At 39.8% G+C, this 22,279-nt stretch overlaps 1 protein-coding gene across 2 annotated transcripts in view; it reads right to left on the bottom strand.

Moving 5' to 3' along the window:
- Positions 1 to 10,179: 10,179 nt before the first annotated feature.
- The window catches only part of ME1 (malic enzyme 1), a 151,407-nt gene continuing 139,307 nt past the window's right edge, over positions 10,180 to 22,279 (bottom strand). Inside the window, exons 12-14 of one of the 2 annotated variants that reach the window (XM_036316861.1) lie at positions 19,470 to 19,643; positions 14,973 to 15,071; positions 10,180 to 11,828 (exon numbers count right to left, since the gene is read on the bottom strand). In XM_036316861.1, coding sequence (XP_036172754.1) covers positions 11,676 to 11,828; positions 14,973 to 15,071; positions 19,470 to 19,643 — 426 coding nt within the window. In that variant the 3' untranslated portion in view covers positions 10,180 to 11,675. The remainder of the gene's footprint in view (positions 11,829 to 14,972; positions 15,072 to 19,469; positions 19,644 to 22,279) is intronic. The other variant, XM_036316862.1, reaches the window with a different exon arrangement.

The following is a 22,279-nucleotide window of genomic DNA, read 5'->3' as shown; positions in this document are numbered from 1 at the left end:
TGGTTTGCTCAAAAATCCTGGTTTAATACAGAATCCTGATCTGCCTCAAAACTGAGCCCATTCTGTCTCCCTTCAGAAGGCACTGCAGCCAGGAGCAGAGGGAGAGGCCTTTCTTTTTCTTCGACCAGTTAAAGCTAGAAGCATGTGGACCACCCATAAAAGGGTTTGAGTAGTGGACACCAAATTCAAAGAAGCCCAACAAACACTGAGGCTCCTGAGTCATTGGTGGAACAAAGTATGCAATTTGGAGGGGACATTCCAACACGCACCAGACACTGGGCCTCCGCAAACTTGGCTGAGGCTCTTGTGCTTTCTTTGGATTAATCTACCCGTTAGCTCAGGTCCTGTGAGCACAGCATCACCCATGTGTTAGACCAGCTTGTGCACCACACAGTGGTAAGATGATCAAGGTCTGGTAACAAGGACTATACTCTGGGACAGTATCAGAGAGTTAATGAAACCTTGACAAAAGGCAATGTAGAATGTTGCTTGTTGATAGCACAAACTGCTTCGGGGCCCTCTGCTTACTGGAATAAAGGAGAAACAAACAAAAAAGCATTAGACAAATGAACATCTCCCTACTGATTTGCTCCAAGAAAGAGAAATTGTCTCACAGCAGCTGTCATCCTTTTTTTAATAGCTTTTATTTTATTTTTGTTTTTTATAAATATACATATTTTATTGATTTCAGAGAGGAAGAGAGAGGGAGAGATAGAAACATCAATGATAAGAATCACTGATTGCCTGCCTCCTGCATCCTTCCCCCAACTGGGGATGGAGCCCTGACTGGGAATCGAACAGTGACCTGGTTCATAAGTTGATGCTCAACTACTGAACCACACCGGCTGGGCGCAGCTGTCATTCTTAAAGGTCCATCTGTCTTTGCACATGCCAAAGATCATGCTAATTCTAGATGTGGTAAGAATCACACCCTTGCTTATTGTAAAGCTTGTGATGGTGAAATTTATCCCTGTAAAGCATATGGTACTTCCTGCCAGAATAGGCCTTTCTTTTATATCAGGGATCCACTATGGCAGCAGTTCTCAACCTGTGGGTCGCGACCCCTTTGGGGGTTGAACAACCCTTTCACAGGGGTTGCCTAAGATCATCGGAAAACACATATATAATTACATATTGTTTTTGTGATTAATCACTGCTTTAATTATGTTCAATTTGTAACAATGAAAATACATACTGCATATCAGATATTTACATTATGATTCATAACAGTAGCAAAATTACAGTTATGAAGTAGCAACGAAAATAATTTTATGGTTGGGGGTCATTACAACATGAGGAACTGTATTAAAGGGTCGCGGCATTAGGAAGGTTGAGAACCATTGCACTATGGGGATACTGCCATACAGGATGAAGACATCAATTCTAACTCTTCACTGGAAAAATAAATAGATGATGGATATATTCCTATAGCATGCACTTTGTCCCATAGACCAAAAAGGTTTCATAGACTCCAGAAATCTGTATTTGTTCAAACTGTGGCCAGATGATTTCCAAGAGACCTAGTAATGTTCTTGGTGTTAACCTGAAAACGGAGCCGCAAGGGAAGATGTCGGAAGCACTTACTTTACAACGTTCTTCACCTTCGAGATCTTTCATTCATACCTGTGATTGGCAATTTGGTGAGGGCCTCGGAACTCAATCTTGGTGGTGGTAGTCAGGCTTTTCTGCTATTGTTATACATATCAAGTAGACCTATGTGGGTTGCCCACATATTTGGACCTAAGCCATGCTGATATTCATCTAATATACACTGGTTTGGCTGTTATCAATTGTATATTGGCATCCATTTTTCTTGGTCAGCACATATGCTGTCCTCATTGTTACATTTTTCAACAAAATTTCAGGACATGGGGTCCTATGATTTACTGGCTACCAGCAAAGATTTCTGTAAACTAAACTATTTTGAGTATAGCAGATCTTCTATTATTGTTTCCAATTTGTCTCCAGTTGTTAATAGCTGCAAAGCCTTGCTATTAAGCTCTATCGACCACAAGATTCTGACATCTCTATTGAAATAAGGAGCCCATTTTAACCTAGCATTTCCCACAAGCTCCCCGGCGTACAGAGAAGAGTCATTAAAATGCTTTTCATATCCTCAACAAATATTAGCATACCAAACTCAACAATACATTGAAAGGGTCATATGCCATGATTAAATGAGACTTCTTCCTGGGATGCAAGGATTGTTCAATAGCAGCAAATCAACCAATATGATATACCATATTAACAAAATGAAGAATAAAAATCATGATTGTCTCAATAGATGCAGAAAAAGCATTTAACAAAATTCAACATCCATTTGTGATTTCAAAAAAAACTCAACAAATTATGTACAGAGGGAACATAACATAATAAAGGGCATATATGACGAGCAGACAGCTAAAACCATACTCAATGATAAAAAGCTGAAAGCTTTCCTGTAAGGTCAGAAACAAAACAAGGATGCCCACTCTTGCCACTTTTATTCAACATAGGATTTAAAGTTTTAGCCAGAACAATTAGGCAAGAAAAGAATAAAACACATCCAAATTGGAAAGGAAGAAATAAAACTGCCTCTATTTGAGATGACATGATATTATATACAGAAAATTCTAAAGGCTACCAAAATACTGTTCGAACTAATAAACATATTCAGTAAAGTTGTAAGATACAACATTAATATTCAAAGATCTATTGCCTTTCTATACACTAATAATAAACTATAAGAAAGAGAAATTAAGAAAAGTATCTCATTTATAATTACATTGAAAAGAATAAAATACCTAGGAATAAATTGACCTAAGGAGGTGAAACACCTGTACAATGAAAATTATAAGACACTGATGAAAGAAATTGAAGATACAAATAAATTTAAAGATATTACATGCTCATCAACTGGAAGAATTAATATTGTTAAAATGTCCATAATACCCAAAGCAATTTACAGATTCAGTGCAGTCCCTATCAAAATTCTAATAACATTTTTCACAGAAATAGAACAAACAATTCTAAAATTTGTATAGAACCACAAAAGACCCCAAATAGCCAAAGCAATCTTGAGAAAGAATAAAGCTGGAGGCATCACACACCCTGATTTTGAACTATATTACAAAGCTACAGCAATCAAAACAGTATGGTATAAAAACAGACATATATATGAACTAGAGGCCCCGTGCACAGATTCATGCACTGGTGGGGTCACTTGGCCTGGCCTGAGGGGATCGGGCTGCAACTGGGTCTCTGACATCCCCCGAGGGATGGATCCTGGATTGCAAGAGGGCGGTTCTCGGGTGACGCACCCCAGAATCGGGCTCCCTCCTTTCTGGTTACGGGTGTGTCACCCTAGAACCACAGCTGCCAAGTCATTGTAGCTCAGCAGCTCCTGCATTGAGCATCTGCCCCCTGGTGGTCAGTGCATGTCATAGCTACTGGTTGGTTGACTGGTCGCTTAGGCTTTTATATATATAGATGAAACAGAATAGAGATTCAGAAATAAACCCATACATATATAGTCAATTAATTTATGATAAAGGAGCCAAAAATATACAATGAGGAAAGGGCAGTCTCTTCAGTAAATGGCGTTGGATACACTGGACCACTACACAAAAATTAACTCAAAATGGATTAAAGTATGAATGAAACACCTGAGACAATAAAACTCCTAGAAAAAAACATAGGCAGTAAACACCTTGACATTGATTTTGGTGATCATTTCTTGAATTTGACACCAAGAACAAAGGCAACAAAAGCACAAATAAACAAGTGGGATTATATTACATTAACTAAAAAGCTTTACACAACAAAGGCAACCCTCAACAAAATGAAAAAGGCAACCAACTCAATGGATGAAAATATTTGAAATCATGTATCTAAAAGGGACTAATATCCAAAATATATAAAGAACTCATACAACTCAATAATACCAAAAAAAATCTGACTAAAAATCAGATTAAAAATCTGAGAATCCCTACATGGTGTACCCAGTGGTTAGAGCATCGATCATGCAACAAAGGGTCATGGGTTCGATTCCTGGCAAAGGGCATGTACCTGGGTTGCAAGTTCAATCCCTGTCCTTGATCAGAGCACATGTGGGAGGTAACCAATCGATGTCTCTCTCTCACATCTCTCTCTCTCTCTTCTTATTCCTTCCTCCCTGCTTCCCTTCTTCCCTTCTTCTCTTCCACTCTCTCTAAAAAATCAATGGAAAAAATATCCTCAGGTGAGGGTTAAAAACAACAAAAAAAGGCAGAGGATCTGAATATTATTCACAAGAAGATGTAGATGTCCATTGTGTACATAAAAAGATGCTCAACATCACTAATAATCAGGGAAATGCAAATTAAAACCACAATGAGGTATCACCTCACACCTGTCAGAACAGATATCAAAATGACAAGAAATAAGTATTGGTGAAGATGTGGAGAAAAGCGAACCCTTGTGTACTGTCAGTTGTCAGTGGGAATGTAAACTGGTGCAACTATTACGGAAGTCCTGAAAAAAAATATAGGACTACCATATGATCCAGGAATGAACCCACTAATTCATACAAATATATGGGTTCCATGTTCATTACAGCATTATTTACAATAGGCAAGACATGGCCAACAATGGGTGAATAAAGGAAATGTGGTATATATGAATATCATTGAGCCATAAAAAAAGTAAAATGTTGCTATTTGCGACAACATGGGTAGACCTCAGGGGCATTATGTTAAGTGAAATAAACTTACATGTGGAATCTAAACAAAAAACAAACAAACAAAAACACAGAGCCCATCCTATATAATAAAAGCCTAATATGCTAAGTTTCCAGTCGTCCGGTGACCGTCGACTGTTTAACCAATCAAAGTGTAATATGCTAATGATATGCTAAGGCCACTCAACCGCTCGCTATGATGTGCACTGACTACCAGGGGGCAGACGCTCTGACTGGTAGGTTAGCTTGCTCCTGGGGCCTGGATGATTGGGACTGAGCAAGATGGGCTGAATACGCCCTGGAGCCCTCCTGCGGTCCCTCCCCAGCTGGCCAACCTTCCGCATCCCTCCCTGGCTGGCCAGTCCCTTCCCGGCCCCGATCATGCATCGGTGGGGCCCCTCAGCCTGGCCTGTGTCCTTTTGCAATCCAGGACCTCTCAGGGTATGACAGAGAGCCAGTTTTGTCCTGATCCTACAGACCACTCCCCTTGGGAGGGCACCAGATGCAGGGCTCATGGCCGGCGAGCGTTGCTGCGGCGGCATGAGCCTCTCCCAATTGGGACTGATTGGGTGCGAGCCTACAGCAGGTTCAGTGGGGCTGGGATGAGCGGGAGCAGCAGGTAGGAGCTGCAGGCGGCGTTCGACTGTGGGTTTCAGCCCAGTCCCCACAGGCCATCCCAAGGGACCCCACCAGTGCACGAATTCATACACCAGGACTCTAGTAGATACATAAGAGAGACTGGTGGTTGACAGAGATGGGTGTGTGGGGGGATGGGGGAAATTGGTGAGAGGGGTTGAAACATACAAATTTACAGTTATAAAATAAGTCACGGGACTGTAATGTTTAGTATGCTGACTATGTATATAAAAGCGACTGGATGCACATCGACTGGATGGTGGAATGACCCATCAGCTATTACATGCACTGACCACCAGGGGGCAGATGCTCAACACAGGAACTGCTCCCAGCCCACAGTCCAGATCCTGATTGGAGCCTGCCGGCCAACCTCTTGGTCCCTCCACCTGGCCAGCAGGCTCCAATCATCCAATGGGGAACAGGGAACTGGGGGTGGGTGGCGGCAGACATGGGTGGCGGGGCCAGCTGCCGGCACCTGGGGAAGATCAGCTCTGATTGCAGGCCAGGCCTAGGGAACCTACCCATGCATGAATTTCATGCAGCAGGCCTCTAGTAGTTAATACTACTCTATTGAATACTTGAAAGTTGCTAAAAGAGTACATCTCAAAAGTTCTCATAAGAAAAACATTTTGGCCCTGGCTGGTTTGGCTCAGTGGACAGAGCATTGGCCTGTGGACTGAAGGGTCCTGGGTTTGATTTGGTCAAGGCACATGCCTGGGTTGTGGGCTTGATCCCCAGGGTGGGGCATGCAGGAGGCAGTTGATCAGTAATTGATGTTTCTATATCTCTCTCCCTCACCCTTCCTCTCTGAAATAAATAAATATATTAAAAAATAAACTAATTATTAAAATTCTGTGGTACACCAAAAAATATATTAATAAAAAAGAAAAACATTTTGTAGCTATGTATGGTGACAAATGATCACTAGACTTATTGTGGTGATCATTTCACAATATATACAAACTAGAAGACCCGTGCACAAAAATTTGTGCACTGGCAGGGAAGGGGGGTCCCTCAGCCCAACCTGTGCCCTCTCACAGATCCTGCTGCCGCCCGCCCCGCCCACCCTGCCCAAGACACTGCAGGACAGGATCCCGCCCAACTCAGATCTGCTGCTGCCCACCCCGACCCCACCCAAGACACAGCAGGCCAGGATCTCGCCTTGGGTGGCACAGTGGGATCTGCCTGCAGTATGCAAATTAGCCGCCATCTTTGTTTGTGGTTAACTGCCATCTTAGTTGGCAGTTAATTTGCATATCGCCCTGATTAGCCAATGGGAAGGGTAGCGAAGTTACGGTTAATTACCATGTTTGTCTATTATTAGATAGGATATGGAATCATGTTGATCACCTGAAACTAATATGTTACATGTTAATTATACCTTAATTTTTTAAAAATGTTTTTCATGGATGCTGCTATTCCCTTCACCAATGTGTCTCTCAAGGCCTCAGTGAAACCGATAGGTCCTCTTGGGAAACTTAGTTAGGAAATAATTAGGATTAGAATGTTTTGATTTGCACAAGACAAATCCACTCCAACACTCCTATTTTTGTAATCTTTTAATTCCTTTATATTATTTCAAGGAATGTTGGCATTCTCAATTGTATTTAATGTGGGCCATTATTAAGTTTACTAGAGGTCCGGTGCATGAAATTTGTGCACTCAGTGGCGAGGGGGGGTCCCTCAGCCCAGCTTGCACACTCTTGCAGTTCGGGAGCCCATGGGAGATGTCTGAATGACGACTTAGGCCTGCTCCCGGCAGTCGGACATCCTTAGCGCTGCCTCGGAGGCAGAAGAGGCTCCCGCCATCGCCGCTGCACTCGCCAGCCGTGAGCCTGGCTTCTGGCTGAGAAGCGCTCCCACTGTGGGAGCACACTGACCATCAGGGGACAGCTCCTGCATTGAGCATCTGAACCCTGGTGGCCAGTGCACATCATAGTGACCGGTCATTCCACCATTTGGTTGATTTGCATATTAGCCTTTTATTATATAGTACTAGAGGCCTGGTGCACAAAAATTTGTGCACTTTGGGGGGTCCCTCAGCCTGGCCTGTGCCCATTTGCAGTCCAGGACCCTTTGGGGGATGTCCACCTGTCAACTTAGGCCCACTCCCTAGGAAATCAGGGCTAAGCTTGCAGTCAGACATCCTTCAGGCAGCCAGGGAGCCCTTGGGGGATGTCCGACTAAAGGCTTAGACCGCTGAGGGAGCTGTGATGAGGAAGCTGGGGTGACAGAGGAGCCACGCTGTCCCACCCCGCCACCCTGGGTCGGGTCACACACCGGACACCCGGACGGTGGCCAGGCAGGCTGGCGGGTTGCTGCTGTTCCTCTCGGCTGCCCTGGGTTGGGTCGCACATGGGCCCCCTGGGCGGGCTGGCGGATCGCTGATGCCCCGCCCAGCCACCCCGGGTCGGGTCGTACACGGGACGCCAGCTGCCCCGGATGGCAAATAGCAGGCCCAGATGGCGGCGGGACAGGTGGGATGGCACTGACCCACCCTGCCTGCAGTATGCAAATTAGCCATCATATTTGTTGGCGGCTAATTTGCATATCGCGCTGATTAGCCAATGGGAGGCGTAGCAAAGGTACGGTCAATTACCATGTTTGTCTAATATTAGACAGGATATTTCAGTCAACTAATTCAACCAACTAGTAGAATCTCTTTCAACTGCTTAAGGCAGCACATTAATCCAGACCCTGTGGCAAGTGCACCCCTAATCAATCAATTCTATCCAATCCAAAATTACACTTCTTCCTCAGTACATTTTCAGAATCCCAAACATTTTCCTCAGGTTTTGCCAATGTAAATGAGCCAAATCTAGAATTCTTTTGGTAGAAATCTTCTCCTCCTGGGCTTGTCTTTGTAATTGTATCCAACCCAGCTACCGGAATCTGATAGTATGTGTACAGAGATAAGGAGAAGTAATCTGGGAAGAGCAGGAAGCAAACCGAGTGAGATTATCACAGGATCTTCAAGCAAGGCTGCAGCAACATCTTTTTTTTAAATTTCTTTATTGATTAAGGTATTACACATGTGTCCTTACCCCCCATTGCCCCCTGCCACTCCCCCATGCCCTCACCCCCGGTGTCTGTGTCCCTTGCTTAGGCCTCTATGCGTGCATACAAGCCCTGTGGTTGAGCAACAACATCTTTAGACAAGAAGCCCTCCCGCTTTGATTAGCAAGGGAGGACACATCAAGTGTTCTGGTTTGTCTGGGGTTGAGGGGGTCCTGGGACACAGGACTTTCAGAAATTAAACAAGGGCTATTGTTCACCTATTTCAAAGTGTCACAAGTCCTCCAAATCCCCCTGCCATACATCCTCATTCCAAATCCAAGTCCTACTGTTTCCTGGTCATTACTCTTTACTTTTAGATGAGGTCTGGTAAGGCTGTGAATACAATTCCTGGTGTAATTTGGCAACCAGATGGCTAAAATAATACCTTGGTTTTCAGTTATTTCAGCCTTACAGTTGGTAAGAGAGAAGAGATTCTTTTAGCAAAAACATAGGCATTTTTCTCATTTTTATACTGTGCCTTGAGCTGAGAACTTAAGCCTTTGAGCCTAAATGATCTCTTTATGATTCCATCTCTGTAGAGCAACTAACCTACCCCACAGTCCTGGATTTTTTTATCCTTTACAGTTTTATGGCAGCAGCCACTTATCAGCCAAAACCTTTCCACTCTTATATAATGCATTCCATCAATTTTTTAACCTCATGTTTGTGTTTCTGAGGTCTCAAAGATATTTTGCTTCGATTTTTTTTATTAGTTTTATATTTTACCCTTCATACTTAAGTATTAACCCATTTAAAGTCTACCTTTTTACATAGTTTTAATTTTATATAGTATAAAGTTTTCATTTTCTCTATAGTTTTAAGTTTTCCTAATCTTTTAAACTACATAATCCATTCTTTATCTTTAATTATAGTGCTGCCTTTATAATTCATATATTCAGGGGGTCTCTGTGAGCTTCTTGTTCTATTCCATTGTTCTCTATATTCTCATGACTGATGTAAGTATAAATATCTGGATACTAGAGGCTTAGTATGAACAAAATACTGTGAAATATCTCATTAATATTTTTATATTGATTACATGTCAAAATGATAATATTCTGAATATGCTGGTTTAAAGAAAATATATTATTAATATAAATTCCATTTTTCTTTTTATGAAACTACTAGTAATTATACATGTAGCCCTTTCATTTTCTGTTGGACAGTGCTGTTCTAAACTGTACTCTAGTGAGTTTATAGACTAAGAAAAAAGATAAACATAGATTTAAAGCCCGCCTCCTTTACTTTTTTTTTTTTAAATATATTTTATTGATTTTTTACAGAGAGGAAGGGAGAGAGATAGAGAGTTAGAAACATCAATGAGAGAGAAACATCGATCAGCTGCCTCCTGCACATCTCCTACTGGGGATGTGCCTGCAACCCAGGTACATGCCCTTGATCGGAATCGAACCTGGGACCCTTCAGTCCACAGACGACGCTCTATCCACTGAGCCAAACCGGTTTTGGCACCGCCTCCTTTACTTACTAGTATTAACTCTGTGGACTTGGCAAGTTACTCAAAATATCTCCTTCATAAGGGAATTGTGGGGACCACACTAAATAAGATAATGTACACAGAATACATGCTACCTAGTAAGTAACCATCCAAAGCTGTTTCACTATCTTCCTCTAAGCTCATTCATTTTGTATACAACTGGTATTAAATAAACTAAGTTCATATTGAAATTAACTATCAGAATACTTTTAAATTCATTATATACTGTCACATGACCACCCATTAAGACTCAGCATTATTTTTAAATGAAAATACTTTAAGAGAAAAACAATTGTTTTACACTTTTCTTCATTCACTTTTTCTATGCTTTAATAAATCTTTTGCACAGGTAAGTACATTTAGTTGGAGCTATAAGACAACATCAAAACAGACAAAAAAGAGGCATTCTGGATCTTATCAAAATAACTATATTGAGGAAATTCTTGACTAAATCTTACCTTCAGAAATACCCCCACCCCTTCTCCCACTTAAAACAATTTGTAACCTTCCACTTACAATAAAATCATTTATAGTATAGTTAACCTTGAACATCGTTTTATATTCTTTAAAAGCATTACTTCAAAAACCAGAAAATTCTCCGAAAAATTCTACAAGTAAATAGCAAATGTTATTGTACCTGAGCTTATGAATTTAAAATTGTCTCCACTAGTTCAGTGATTAGTTTCTAAAGTAAAGCTTGAAATGAACATGAATTACTTGGCTGTAACTACTAATGGTAATTAGAATATTTTAATATCTAATGTAAAGATTTCTGCTATTGGGGAAGTGGTTACAAAATTTTCTCCAAATTCAGAGGAAATTGTGTTTACTGTAACCACAAAAGGAGCTCTTGATTACCTGAACGAATAAAAGGAACATTAGAGCAGGTCACTCAAGTGGGAACCCAGCTTGTTCGGGAACTGGGCTTTCGCTCCTGACTCTGTAGATCCTTGTCTTAAGAGGTTGACACCGCAGACACCCCTTTCTCAAGGAGCTCACCTACTCTCCCCTCTGCTCTTCCCACTGCTCAGCCTGTGCTGAACTGAAGGTACCTACCTCAGGACAGGAGCCATAGTCCTCAAAGGCCCAGCAGCAGTAAAGTGGAGCTGAAGGATAGGGTACTTAGTCATGGGAAAGAAAGATGCTATTAGAAGGGATAGGTGATGGAGGCCAAGATGATAAGAAGGTGTAACAAAGGAGAAAGAATATTAAAATCTAAAGCTGCCCAACGCATTGTAAACAGCAATAATCTTTCTTAGAAATGTTAGAGTTCAGTTGTACCAAAAGAACAAGTATGGTCTGGAATTGGAATAAAAATACCTGAGAAGTTATATTTCTCTAGGCAACAACGTGTTATTTCTATTTTTAGCAAAAGTTCATTTATGCCTAAATATATTTCTGTTTATATATAAAAAAATATTTTTAACAAAATGGTCAGCCAAAGAATGATGGATTTTAATTTTAATCATATCAATTTATTACTAATTTTGGTCTTCCCATTAGTGCCCTATATAAAAACAATGAGTTTCTCAGTAGTAGGTACAATAGCTTTTAAAGAGAACTTGGGCAAAATAAGATAGAAATCATAAATAACCAGAAAGTAAATGAAGCAAAATTGTCTAGTATGATATGTGCCCTAAAGTATATTAATATTTCCCATAAATTTTTAGATGGTTAAAGTAAAATTATCTTAATCTAGCCTATTGTAAATCATTATAAAAGAGTCTAATCTTTAAAAATTATGAAAGATTTCAGATCTCATTAATGGAATGAGAAATGTTAGTTGTTATGTTACTGGTCAGATTTGGTCTGTATTTTCTGGGCCTCCTCAGGTAGAATCTGGTCATAATCAGTGCTATACATCTGAGAGCAGACAAACGCTTCCTTGTTTGGGGGTTCAGGATAAATTGTGGCTGTCTTTTCTTGGTATGCATCTTTCACAATCTAGAAATAGAAAAAGAGTCTTAGTTATATTTTAAGGAACAGAGGTGATGGTGAGTACATGGCAGAAGTTTTTGTCTGTTCCAAGAAAATTAATATATAATTTATATCTTGTCTGTTTTCAAAAACAGCAAGTTGTATTAAAAGCACACATACACAAATAAGTTATAAAATGAAAGTGCAAATATAAATTATGTAGCAAGAGGAGAATACAATAACAGCAACAAAAGGAAGTGTGGATAGCAGAGATTTATTCAAGGGTGATCACACCAGGATTTCTCAGATAATGTGGGAAATGTCTTGAAATGACCTGACTGGTAATTAACTTGAACTGACTATCGTAATATGCCTGCTAAGTTTGAACTTCAACACCTTGCAGTTTTAATAATCTCTATTCTAACCACAGCCTCTTACAAAATCTCTTTTTTTACCCCAGTCTCCTGACCCTGCTCAGCTAACCAGCAGGACTCCACGGGCAGTTTCAACGCCCCTTCCCAGCATCACAGAATCCTGTTTCCATGTCTCTGTGTCACACTCTCCATTCTAGTCCCTAGCGTGGGGAACCCTCAGCGCCAGCTTTCTCCTTTCATGGCTCTCCCCTGCAATGTCCTACTATTCCTAACCTCACCTGGGTTACGTGGTTACACATTATGCTTTTATCCTCCTTTTGAAAAATAAAATAAAAAGCAACTTCCTCTCAGCTTTCCCACAGGTAATTTCAAACCATCCCCTGTCGAATCTCCATTTAACTCTCACCACTCTACTGAGAAGATTCCAATTAATCTGAGAAAACAATCTCAATTTCCCTTTACATCAACTTAAACTATCTCCTCTTTCTCTTCAAACGTCCTCTCTTCCCATATTTTCTTTGAGAAAAATGGATTTTCCCTCTTGTCAAAATGAATCATTCCATATGTGCTCTTAAATTACTCCTGTTTCACTGAGGAGCTATTTGTACACTAGACTTATTTGGATAAATCTGTTTTCGAAGAATATTAGAATGGTTAGGTATCTCTTCTCAATGTAAAACTATACATTTATGAAAAATTATGGTTATAAAGACTGTGCTATATTATGAAGAAATGTTTCTGAAAATATCAGAAAACAAAACACCATACATTATTAAATTATGTTAGAAATGAAAGCAAACACATGAAAAAAGCCTGGAAGCACACACACCAAAATGATGAGTTGCTTCTGTTAGAAAAGTCAAATTTAGGCATTTCCCTCTTCTCTATTTTCCAAAGTGCCTACAGTGCATTGTTTCATTTCTGACATAGACGATGTGGAATTTCATGCCTCTTCATGCTCCGAGGATACAGACTCTTAATGATCCTCTCAGTGAAGTCTTCCCTCTCTCCTTGTCAAAGCCGAACTCTCTAGAAGAGTGGCTTGGATGAACTTCTTGTACCACTGAAATTGCTTTTGGTTATAGTTTCTGAAGACTTCTTACATATAAACAAAAATTGTCAACATTCAAACGAGTTTTTCTTGCCAGGACTTGATTTTCTTAATCACAATGTCCACCCCCATCCTGAAAGTGTGTCTTCCTCTAATTTCTGACATGCTGCGCAGTCCTGAGTCTCTCCTTGAAATCATGACTTCTCTTCCTAACTGCCTCTCTTCTGTCTTTTGGCAGAAGAGAAACGGTGTTCTATCCTTGGTTTTCTTTTCTTTCCATACTTGCTCTCTTGTAATCCCAACTACTGTGTGGTGCAATAACCATTCAAACTAGTTAAAGGTGAGTAGACACACATCAGGAGAAAACATGAGCACACGCTTTACACATAAATAACCAAGCAGATTATCTAAATGGTTTTTGAAGGATTACTCAGTTTTTGAAGCATTTACCCTCAATCAACAAGATAAATAATGACATATAAATCCTAAATGGTGTCATTTTGATAAACTTGCTAATAGCTTTGGTTTTCAATCACAAACCATTTCGCCTCTGAGGGGCCAGTTGGCAATGTTCTGGAAACATTTTTGTTTGTCACAACCCTTCAGAGGCTACTGGTATCTAGTGGGAAAAGGACAGCGATGCTGTTAAATATCCTTCAATGCCCAGGACAGCCCCACAACAAAGAGTTATCCGGACAAAATGTGCATGAGGTTGAGAAACCCTAGCTTAAATATATAATTATATTATAGGCTGAACTATGTCACCCCAAAATATTGAAGCATTAACCCCCAGTATTCAGAATGTGACTGTGTTTGGAGACAGGGCCTTTAAGAGGTAATTAAGTTAAAACGAGGCTGTTAGGGTGGGCCCTAACCCATGCTGACTGGTGTTTTTATGAGAAGGTAAACGAACAAAGCGACACCAGGGATATGCATACACAGAAGGAAGACCCATGAAGACAGAGAAGGCAGTCACCTACAAGCTCAGGAGAGAGGCCTCCAAAGATGTAAGTCCTGCTTATGCCTGAATCTTAGATTTCTAGCCTCCAGAATTATGAGAAAATAAATGTTTTTAAATCACCCAGTCTGTGGTATTTTGCTATGGCAGCCCTAGCAAACTATTACAACTATATTGCAAAAATATTAATCTCTCTCAGTTACAAAAGATTTCTCTGCCATTAGATTCTTTTTGGCTGATTCCTTCAGTAGCTCATCTACCACCCCAACAGCTTTGAGTGCTTTGCCGTCATTGCATTGCCCTCTGCCAGTGTTATTAGTTGTGATCTTTAAGATACCGTACACCATGGAGACGCGGATCCACACACCATGGAGACGCGGATCCACACACCATGGAGACACGGATCCACACACCATGGAGACGCAGATAAGGCAGGTATTTTGGAGTCTAAATGTCCCTCTACCACATCTGCAACATGTTAGCAACTTTCATAACTGTGATATGGAAGATACTAACTAAAATAGGGTAAAGTGTAAAAGACCTACCTGAAAGGAAATCCTAATAAATCACTTAAATTATAGAAGAGGAAAAGATTGATGAGGGAATTAATGATTCAGCTGATTCTTCTATTGCTACAGATCAGAGTCGCTAAGCTCTGCTGAGGCTCTGTGCCTGCTGACATAATAAGGTGACAGAAATTTCAAGAGAGTGCATTTTTAATACCAAAAAATGCATATTTAACAATAGAAGGAAGGAAAAATAACGAGGTTGGACAAGAACAGTTTTACCTTTACTGCGATTTTCAGAGAAATATCTCTAATGGTGTTCAAAGGAGGATACAGGCGGCCCTCTGCCAAGTGCTTATCTGACACTTCCTGAGCTATAACCTTAAAAAAAATAAATAAATAAAAATGTTTACACTTCATACATACGACGTGGGGGTTATGAGGATAATTAGGTGAATGGCACATATTTGGTCATGTATAGAAGCGGATCACATGAATGGGATCCTCTAATTTCCCCTCCCCCTGTATCAGCGGAAACACTGAGCCCAGACAGGCTTGGTGATTGGTGGGATCACACCATTAGTGAAAAAGACAGGAATAGAATTTGGGTTTTCTCTTAGTCCAGTTCCTGTTCTACTGTACCATGAAATGCCAGCAGCTCTCCCATTTGCCACACGAGAGGAATGGGGAGAGAGGAGTAGGAAGTTACAGGAGGACGACAGTGATGGAGAAGGAGCCTGAAAGCCGCTGAGGAGGGAAGGTGTGCAAAGCCGATGTTGTCATGACTCCCAGCTCACATAATCTTGCACAGGAGGGAGAGCAGGAAGCTGAGAAACCTACTTCAGAGTCGCCTTGCGGGTAGGATTTTAATTTCCCACAGATTCTGGAGTATCTGGATCACCTAACTAGCATCAGCATTTGCTGTCCGCAACCATCCCCATTTCTAAATCAAGCAAGCAGTGCACGCATGCACACTTAAACATTTGCTAAGAGGGTAGCTCTTATATTAAGTGTTCTAACCACCACAACTTTTCACATGTCAATCATAACTCAATAAAGTGATTTTAAAAATAGGAGAAAACTTGGCACCTCCTGAGGTGTTGCCCTGAGAAGGAGACAATTACTAGGCATTCAGTGCTCCTCACAAAACCATGCAACTTGAAATAAATCAGAAGGAACCAATCAGAGGCCTAAATTGAGGAACACTGTAAAATAACTGGACTGTACTCTCCAATGTTAATGCCATAAAGGAAACAAAAGGCTAAAATATTCTTACAGATTAAAGGATTAGCCTAGATGCTCTGAAGGTCCTTTTAATGGAAAATTTGAATTTGGAATGTGCATTAAATAATAGTATTATATCAATGCTAATGTTCCTGAATTGATAATGGTACATTGATCACATAAGAAAATTTCCCAAAATATTTAGGGGTAAAAAGGCATACTATCTGTAAGTTGCTTTCAAATGGTTCACCAATAAAATACGATATATATATGCATATACATAGGTGAATGAGAGGACCCAGCAGGTGACTCAAGAGGAGTGGTGTGAGGACAGGAGACAAGGCTTGCCTCCCAGAAGTGAACAGGCTGCTGTACGTTCAATGCCAAGCCAGGAGGGCTGCCCCTGGGGCACACTGGGTGCTGCCATCAGAGGCCCGGGAGACTGTCCAGAGTACCAGGAAAGCCAACGATCTCTGTGTGAGATATTAAACTGTCCAGGAATAGTTTTCAGCATTGGTGCCAATCCATGAGATTTCGAGTTGCATAAGATATCTAACTAGCATTTTTACAATGATCCTAATAGTTATTTGCAGTTGCCAATCAAAAATTCACCTAGATCTCCTACATGTTACTTCGATTAACTACAAATATAATTTAGATGAAAAGGACTTTCTTCTTTAATAGGGCCCTCTAGCAGTGAGTGCATGTGGTATTGTATTTGTTCTTCTTGCTAAGATACATGACTATTCTACTTAATTTAATTCAGTAAGTATTTACTCAGTTTCTGCGATATGCTTTAGCATCAGACTAGGTGCTACTGGTATTTTAAAAGAAGAATATGGAAAGCTCACTTTTTAAAAAAAGATAATTTACAATTTAATTATAAGACAACACTTCGTTGTTTAAAATACGAAGCTCTCAAGGGCATAAAGCCACTAGGAATGAGATTTAAATGCTGGTATGTTCGATGAAGACAGCCATGGCTAAGGAGAAAGACCATGAGCAGCCAGAGTGGTCACAAGAGGATGAGGGGACTTAAGCACTGACCTGAAGGGTAGGCTTCAATGGGTGGGGGGTGATTTTCAGAGTTTTCCAGGCAGGATAACAGATAGTAGGTCATAGAGAGAAATTACATGTAAGTGTGTATGCATGGAAACTTTGGGATGAGGGAGACTGAAAAGAATGTCTGGCTTCTAAGCTTTGGTGCCTGCTTAGAAAGGCCATATCACTAATACAAATGCAAATATTGAAGGCAAGGGAAGATGAGCTATATGGTTTTACACGTCTTGTGTTTAAGCAATCAGCAGGGTATTTCTGTGGAAATGCCCATTAGATAAGGAGACATGGTGAAGATGATAATAGAGATACCCAGATTTGAGCAATTTTTGAATGAAGATAATGGAAACAAGAGAATGGATGAGATCTCTCAAAGCAAAAGGGGAAAAGAAGGACAAAAAATGAATGCCAGAAAAGTGCTCATAGCAAAAAAACAACAACAAAAAACAAAACAAACAAAAAAACCCCACAAAGACATGAAAGGGAGACACTAAAATCAATAAGGTGGTATGAAAACCGGAATATTGTTTTGAAGCCTAAGAGAAAGGTGGAAAGGCCAAAAGATTTAGCCAGAGAGATCCCAAGCTCTGATAAGAACAACACTAATGACATCAACATATTTTACTTATTTTTCTTCATAGTTTTTTGCTATTACTTTTCCTGGATAGTAAATGGAAAGTTTTTTTAATGCAATTTGTCACTAGAGGGTGCTGGAGTTATTTAGGAAAGAAAATGCTGGCTACTATGAATAGAAGACCTTTTTTTTATTTTCCTTATGATGTATCTGCTATAAAATATAATCATTACATTTTCCTTAATGTAACAGCTCTGAAAAGCTCTTTTAGTAATTAGACATGTACTTATGTTCAACAAGACTTTTTGAGTTAAAGTAACGCTGAGTCATAGCTGCTGTGCTTTTATTGCAGGGGCAAAAAAGTAAGCAGCAGAACATTATCGCTTCCAGACGTCTGTTCCCACAGAATGACGCCGAGCCTGAATACGGGGGTTACACATCTTTAGATCACATCAATTTCCTAAGAGTCTTTGTTGACATTTTCATTGAATATTAATTATTATTTCATTCAGTTCAGTTATAATGTTTTACAGTGGTTTAATTCTAAGAGAAGAAATTCACTCTAATTTTCATTCATGAATTGTATCATTTTTGAACATGATATCAGCTAGATGAACACTCTGATTATCAAAAGCTCATGATTTTACATCTGTATGTCCAATCACTGTATCACCCTCCTGAGGCCTGGGGGCGGGGGGAGCTAGTGGGCACTAGAAGTTCATGTTACCTTTTGTGCTTTATTACCTAGTGAGTAATAAAGTGCTTTGTCTCTAAGAGTTTTGTATCTTTTGCCAGAATTTATGAAACTGTGGTGGGCTAATTTGTTAGCTTGACAATAGGGTAAAATTTCAGAGCTTTCTCAGTTCTTAACAGTAGTAGCTTAGCAGAGCTTCCCTAGTGGGTCTTCTCTGTGATATTCTCAGAATCTTTCCTGAAGGCCCACACTAAAACCCACCTCTATCCTTTTAGCAACATTATAAACACCTAATTCCCTGTTTTAATTTCCTTTCTGCTAAAAATACTAGAGTGGTTATGCCCTGGTCAGGTGGTCAGTTGGTTCGATACCTCATCAGGGCACATACCTAGGTTGAAGGTTTGATTCCTAGTCTGGGTGCATACAGAAGACAACTGATGTCTATCTGTCTGTCTGTCTGTCTCTCCCTCCCCCCCCCCCCCGCCCCCACTCCTTTCTCTCTCTCTCTAAAATCAATACCGGCATATCCTTGGGTGAAGATAAAAAAATAATACTAGAGTGGTTCCTGTTTTCTACACTAAACCCTGAATGATAAACACTTCTTCACTATCCCAAATCAGGCTTTCATTTTAAATATTCAAAATGCCATTAATATTTCTCTAAGTAGAGAAATATTTACCAATTAACCTAGGAATTGGAGATATTTTAAATATTTTAAAATTGATTGCAGGGAGGAAGGGAGAGGGAGAGAGAGAGAGAGAAACATCAGTGATGAGAGCTTGATCAGCTGCCTCCTGCATGCCCCCTCTGGGGACTGAGCCCGCGACCAGGGCATGTGCCATGACCAGGAATCGAACTGTGGACCTCATGGTTCATAGGTTGATGCTCAACCACTGAGCAACACCAGCTGGGCTGAAAACAAAATTTTTAATTGTCTCACTACTGGCACAAAATTTGAAAGTATAAAGATAAAAAAGGGTTCCATTTAAGAAATCAGAACACAATTTTGTGGGGTTTTTGCTGGCTACTAAAGAACAATCTTTTACAAATGACTCAGTATTAGCCTGCTACCTGTCTTATTCTCTCTCCACTGGGAAAGATTTTCTCTCCTTCAGCTATACCTTCTAGGGAGTGAGCTGAGATTGTACTAGATAAAGACAACAGTAGATAACCACATGGAGGTCCTTTGGTGTTTTATAGCCTGAGAGAACTTAAGAGTATTTGACAGTACCTCAGCAGTAGTGAGAAAAACCTTGTCTGTGATATGCCTCAATCCACACGCCACAACACCAAGGGCAACTCCAGGAAACACATAGGAGTTGTTGCCTTGGCCAGGATACAGGGTCCGACCATCTGGAAGAGTGACTGGATCAAAAGGACTGCCACTGGCAAAAATCGCACGCCCCTACAACACAGACACACAACTGTAAAAAGAAGCAAGCTATCTTAACACAAATGTATCACAGCAGGACTCTCCCACTGAGCATTTAGAAAGAATTTTAATTTTTCATCCCTAATAAGTCTGGGCAAGTTGTGATGGTGTTGGCAATAAGTTCTTGAGTGGGTGATTATGACCGCTCTCTACCTTACTCTCCACTCCTAGAAGTGCAGATACCCGAAAGCCTGGTGCCACTCTGCAGTGATCCAACCTACAGGCCTGTCAACCATCTCTAATGGGCTTCCAATTATAGACTGCTGAAGATAAAAATGATACATTAATATTGGAGTATTGGAAAGAATGACATTCTAGGTTAGAGTTTAGGGATCAACACGTTTCAACATAATCACTAGGACAAATTTTATATATTTCTACGTTGTGAAGAATTACATGAAAAATCATCTAGGAAATAAACCTATTAAAACAAGTGGGATTAGCAAATAAGATTAAATTATCAATAATTGTCAAAGACTGTCTTTATTTTTTCCTGGGTTCATATTTTGTCACAATGTTTTGGAGGAATTTCATGCACTGCGTGCGTTAAGATTGCATTAACTTGGGCCTGTTGGATGCCGCATTCTGTACTGCTGACAGAAAGGGAAGCATCTGTCTGATCTATGAGGGGAGGGTGGAGACGTCCTTAAAAGCAGTCAGGCTTCTAAGACAGGAATAGGGAACCCTGGACAAATAAAGCATCACATCTGAGAAATGCACTGCGAAAGTCTAAAGTCCCAAGTCCCCAAAGCATAGTTTAAATGATGATAAACTGAATTAGAACTTGCATCCCTCTTACAGCTAGAGCAGTGACTTTCGACCTTTTCATCTCATGGCACACAGAAACTAATTACTAAAATTCTGTAGCACACCAAAAATATCTGATATTTTTTTGCCAATCTGACAAAAAATAGGTTTGATTTTTATTAATTTACTAAAAAATAATAATAGTAATTTTTACTCCAAAGTGACTTTGTCTGTGTCCATGGATTATGCATATACGCATATAAGTTCTTTGGTTAAAAAACCAAGTGCTCATACTTGTATATAAAGATTTCTGGTACCAAGAATTAACCAATTAGCTTTATTATGCAACATGACCAATAAGATGCAACTATATTTTATGATCTATATGTTTATGGTTCAGGACAGGGCATTCACACTGGATGGCTATTGTTGTGTTGGCTGTTGACATTTTTTTCATTTGACAATCTAAGACAAAAGAGGTCAGTGCCCCTGACTAACTAGTCAGGTAGTGCATGTTTTAAAAAAATTTTCATTGAATTTACTAGGGTAACATTGGTTGATACAATTACAGTGGGGCCTTGACTTACGAGTGTCCTGACTAACGAGTTTTTTGAGATAGCAGCTGTCTCTCACCTGATTTTTTGCATTGAGTTGATAGAGTAATTTGAGTTAACGAGCTCCTTAACGAGCTTGGTCTCAGAACGAATTAAACTCGTAAGTCAAGGCCCCACTGTATATAGGTTTCAGGTGTACAATTCTATAATACAACATTTGTATATTGTATTGTGTGTTCACCATCCCAAGTCAAGTCTCCTTCCATCACCATTTATCCCGACTAGATCCTCTTCTACCTCCCCACACCTCCTTTCCCTCTGTAATCACCATACTGTCATCTGTGTCCGTGAGGTTATTTTTGTTTTGTTTTATTTGGTTTGTTTTTCTTAATACTTTCATCTGACAGCTGTCAGTTTGTTCTCTAGGTATTGCATGTTTTAAAAATTCTTGTGGCATACCAGTTGAAAATCGCTGATCTAGAGTCTAAACCAGCCGTGGGCAAACTACGGCCCGCGTGCCGGATCCGGCCCGTTTGAAATGAATAAAACTAGACCGTACCCTTTTATGTAATGATGTTTACTTTGAATTTATATTAGTTCACACAAACACTCCATCCATGCTTTTGTTCCGGCCCTCCGGTCCAGTTTAAGAACCCATTGTGGCCCTCAAGTCAAAAAGTTTGCCCACCCCTGGTCTAAACCCATTATGATATTAATAATATTAACTTATTCATTTTAACCAATTTCAGAGAATATCTTATGTATAAAGGTAAAATTGTATAATGATTCAACCTATTCAGGATATAAAAAGATGAAAACAGATGAGAAAGAAAATAAAAATTCTCAGTAGGTGTCTATAAGACACTATTATGTGTTACACAAGATTAAGTTATACTTTTAGACAAATCTGATACCTTCAGTCTGTTTAGCAGATAAAATATTTTATTACAAGTAACTTTCTAATGTAACTAAATTAAGATTTGATATATATTAAATAAACATTTGTATATACTATTTGGTATGTACATACACCTTTGAAAATTTATAGGAAGAGACCTTCAATATTGCATTTATTCTTGTTTAACCTCCTCCCCTCCTTCACTCCCTCTCCTCCTGCCCATTGTTCTATAATTGTCATATTTTATGGAGGAATGGCATTAAGTAAATGATAGTTAGATAAGTATTCTCATATACATGACATGTTAATATGGAAAGGAAAATCTCTCCATACCACTTTTGGTATAGTTTTTCTAGGTTCAATAATTTTTTTGCATTTTGTATGTCTAAATTTCCTTAACAACTTCCCCT

This window comes from Myotis myotis, unplaced genomic scaffold (genome assembly GCF_014108235.1).
Source record: "Myotis myotis isolate mMyoMyo1 unplaced genomic scaffold, mMyoMyo1.p scaffold_m19_p_7, whole genome shotgun sequence".
Classification (NCBI taxonomy): domain Eukaryota; kingdom Metazoa; phylum Chordata; class Mammalia; order Chiroptera; family Vespertilionidae; genus Myotis; species Myotis myotis.
Note: the sequence above shows the minus strand (reverse complement) of the source record. Positions and strands in the feature narration are given on the sequence as shown.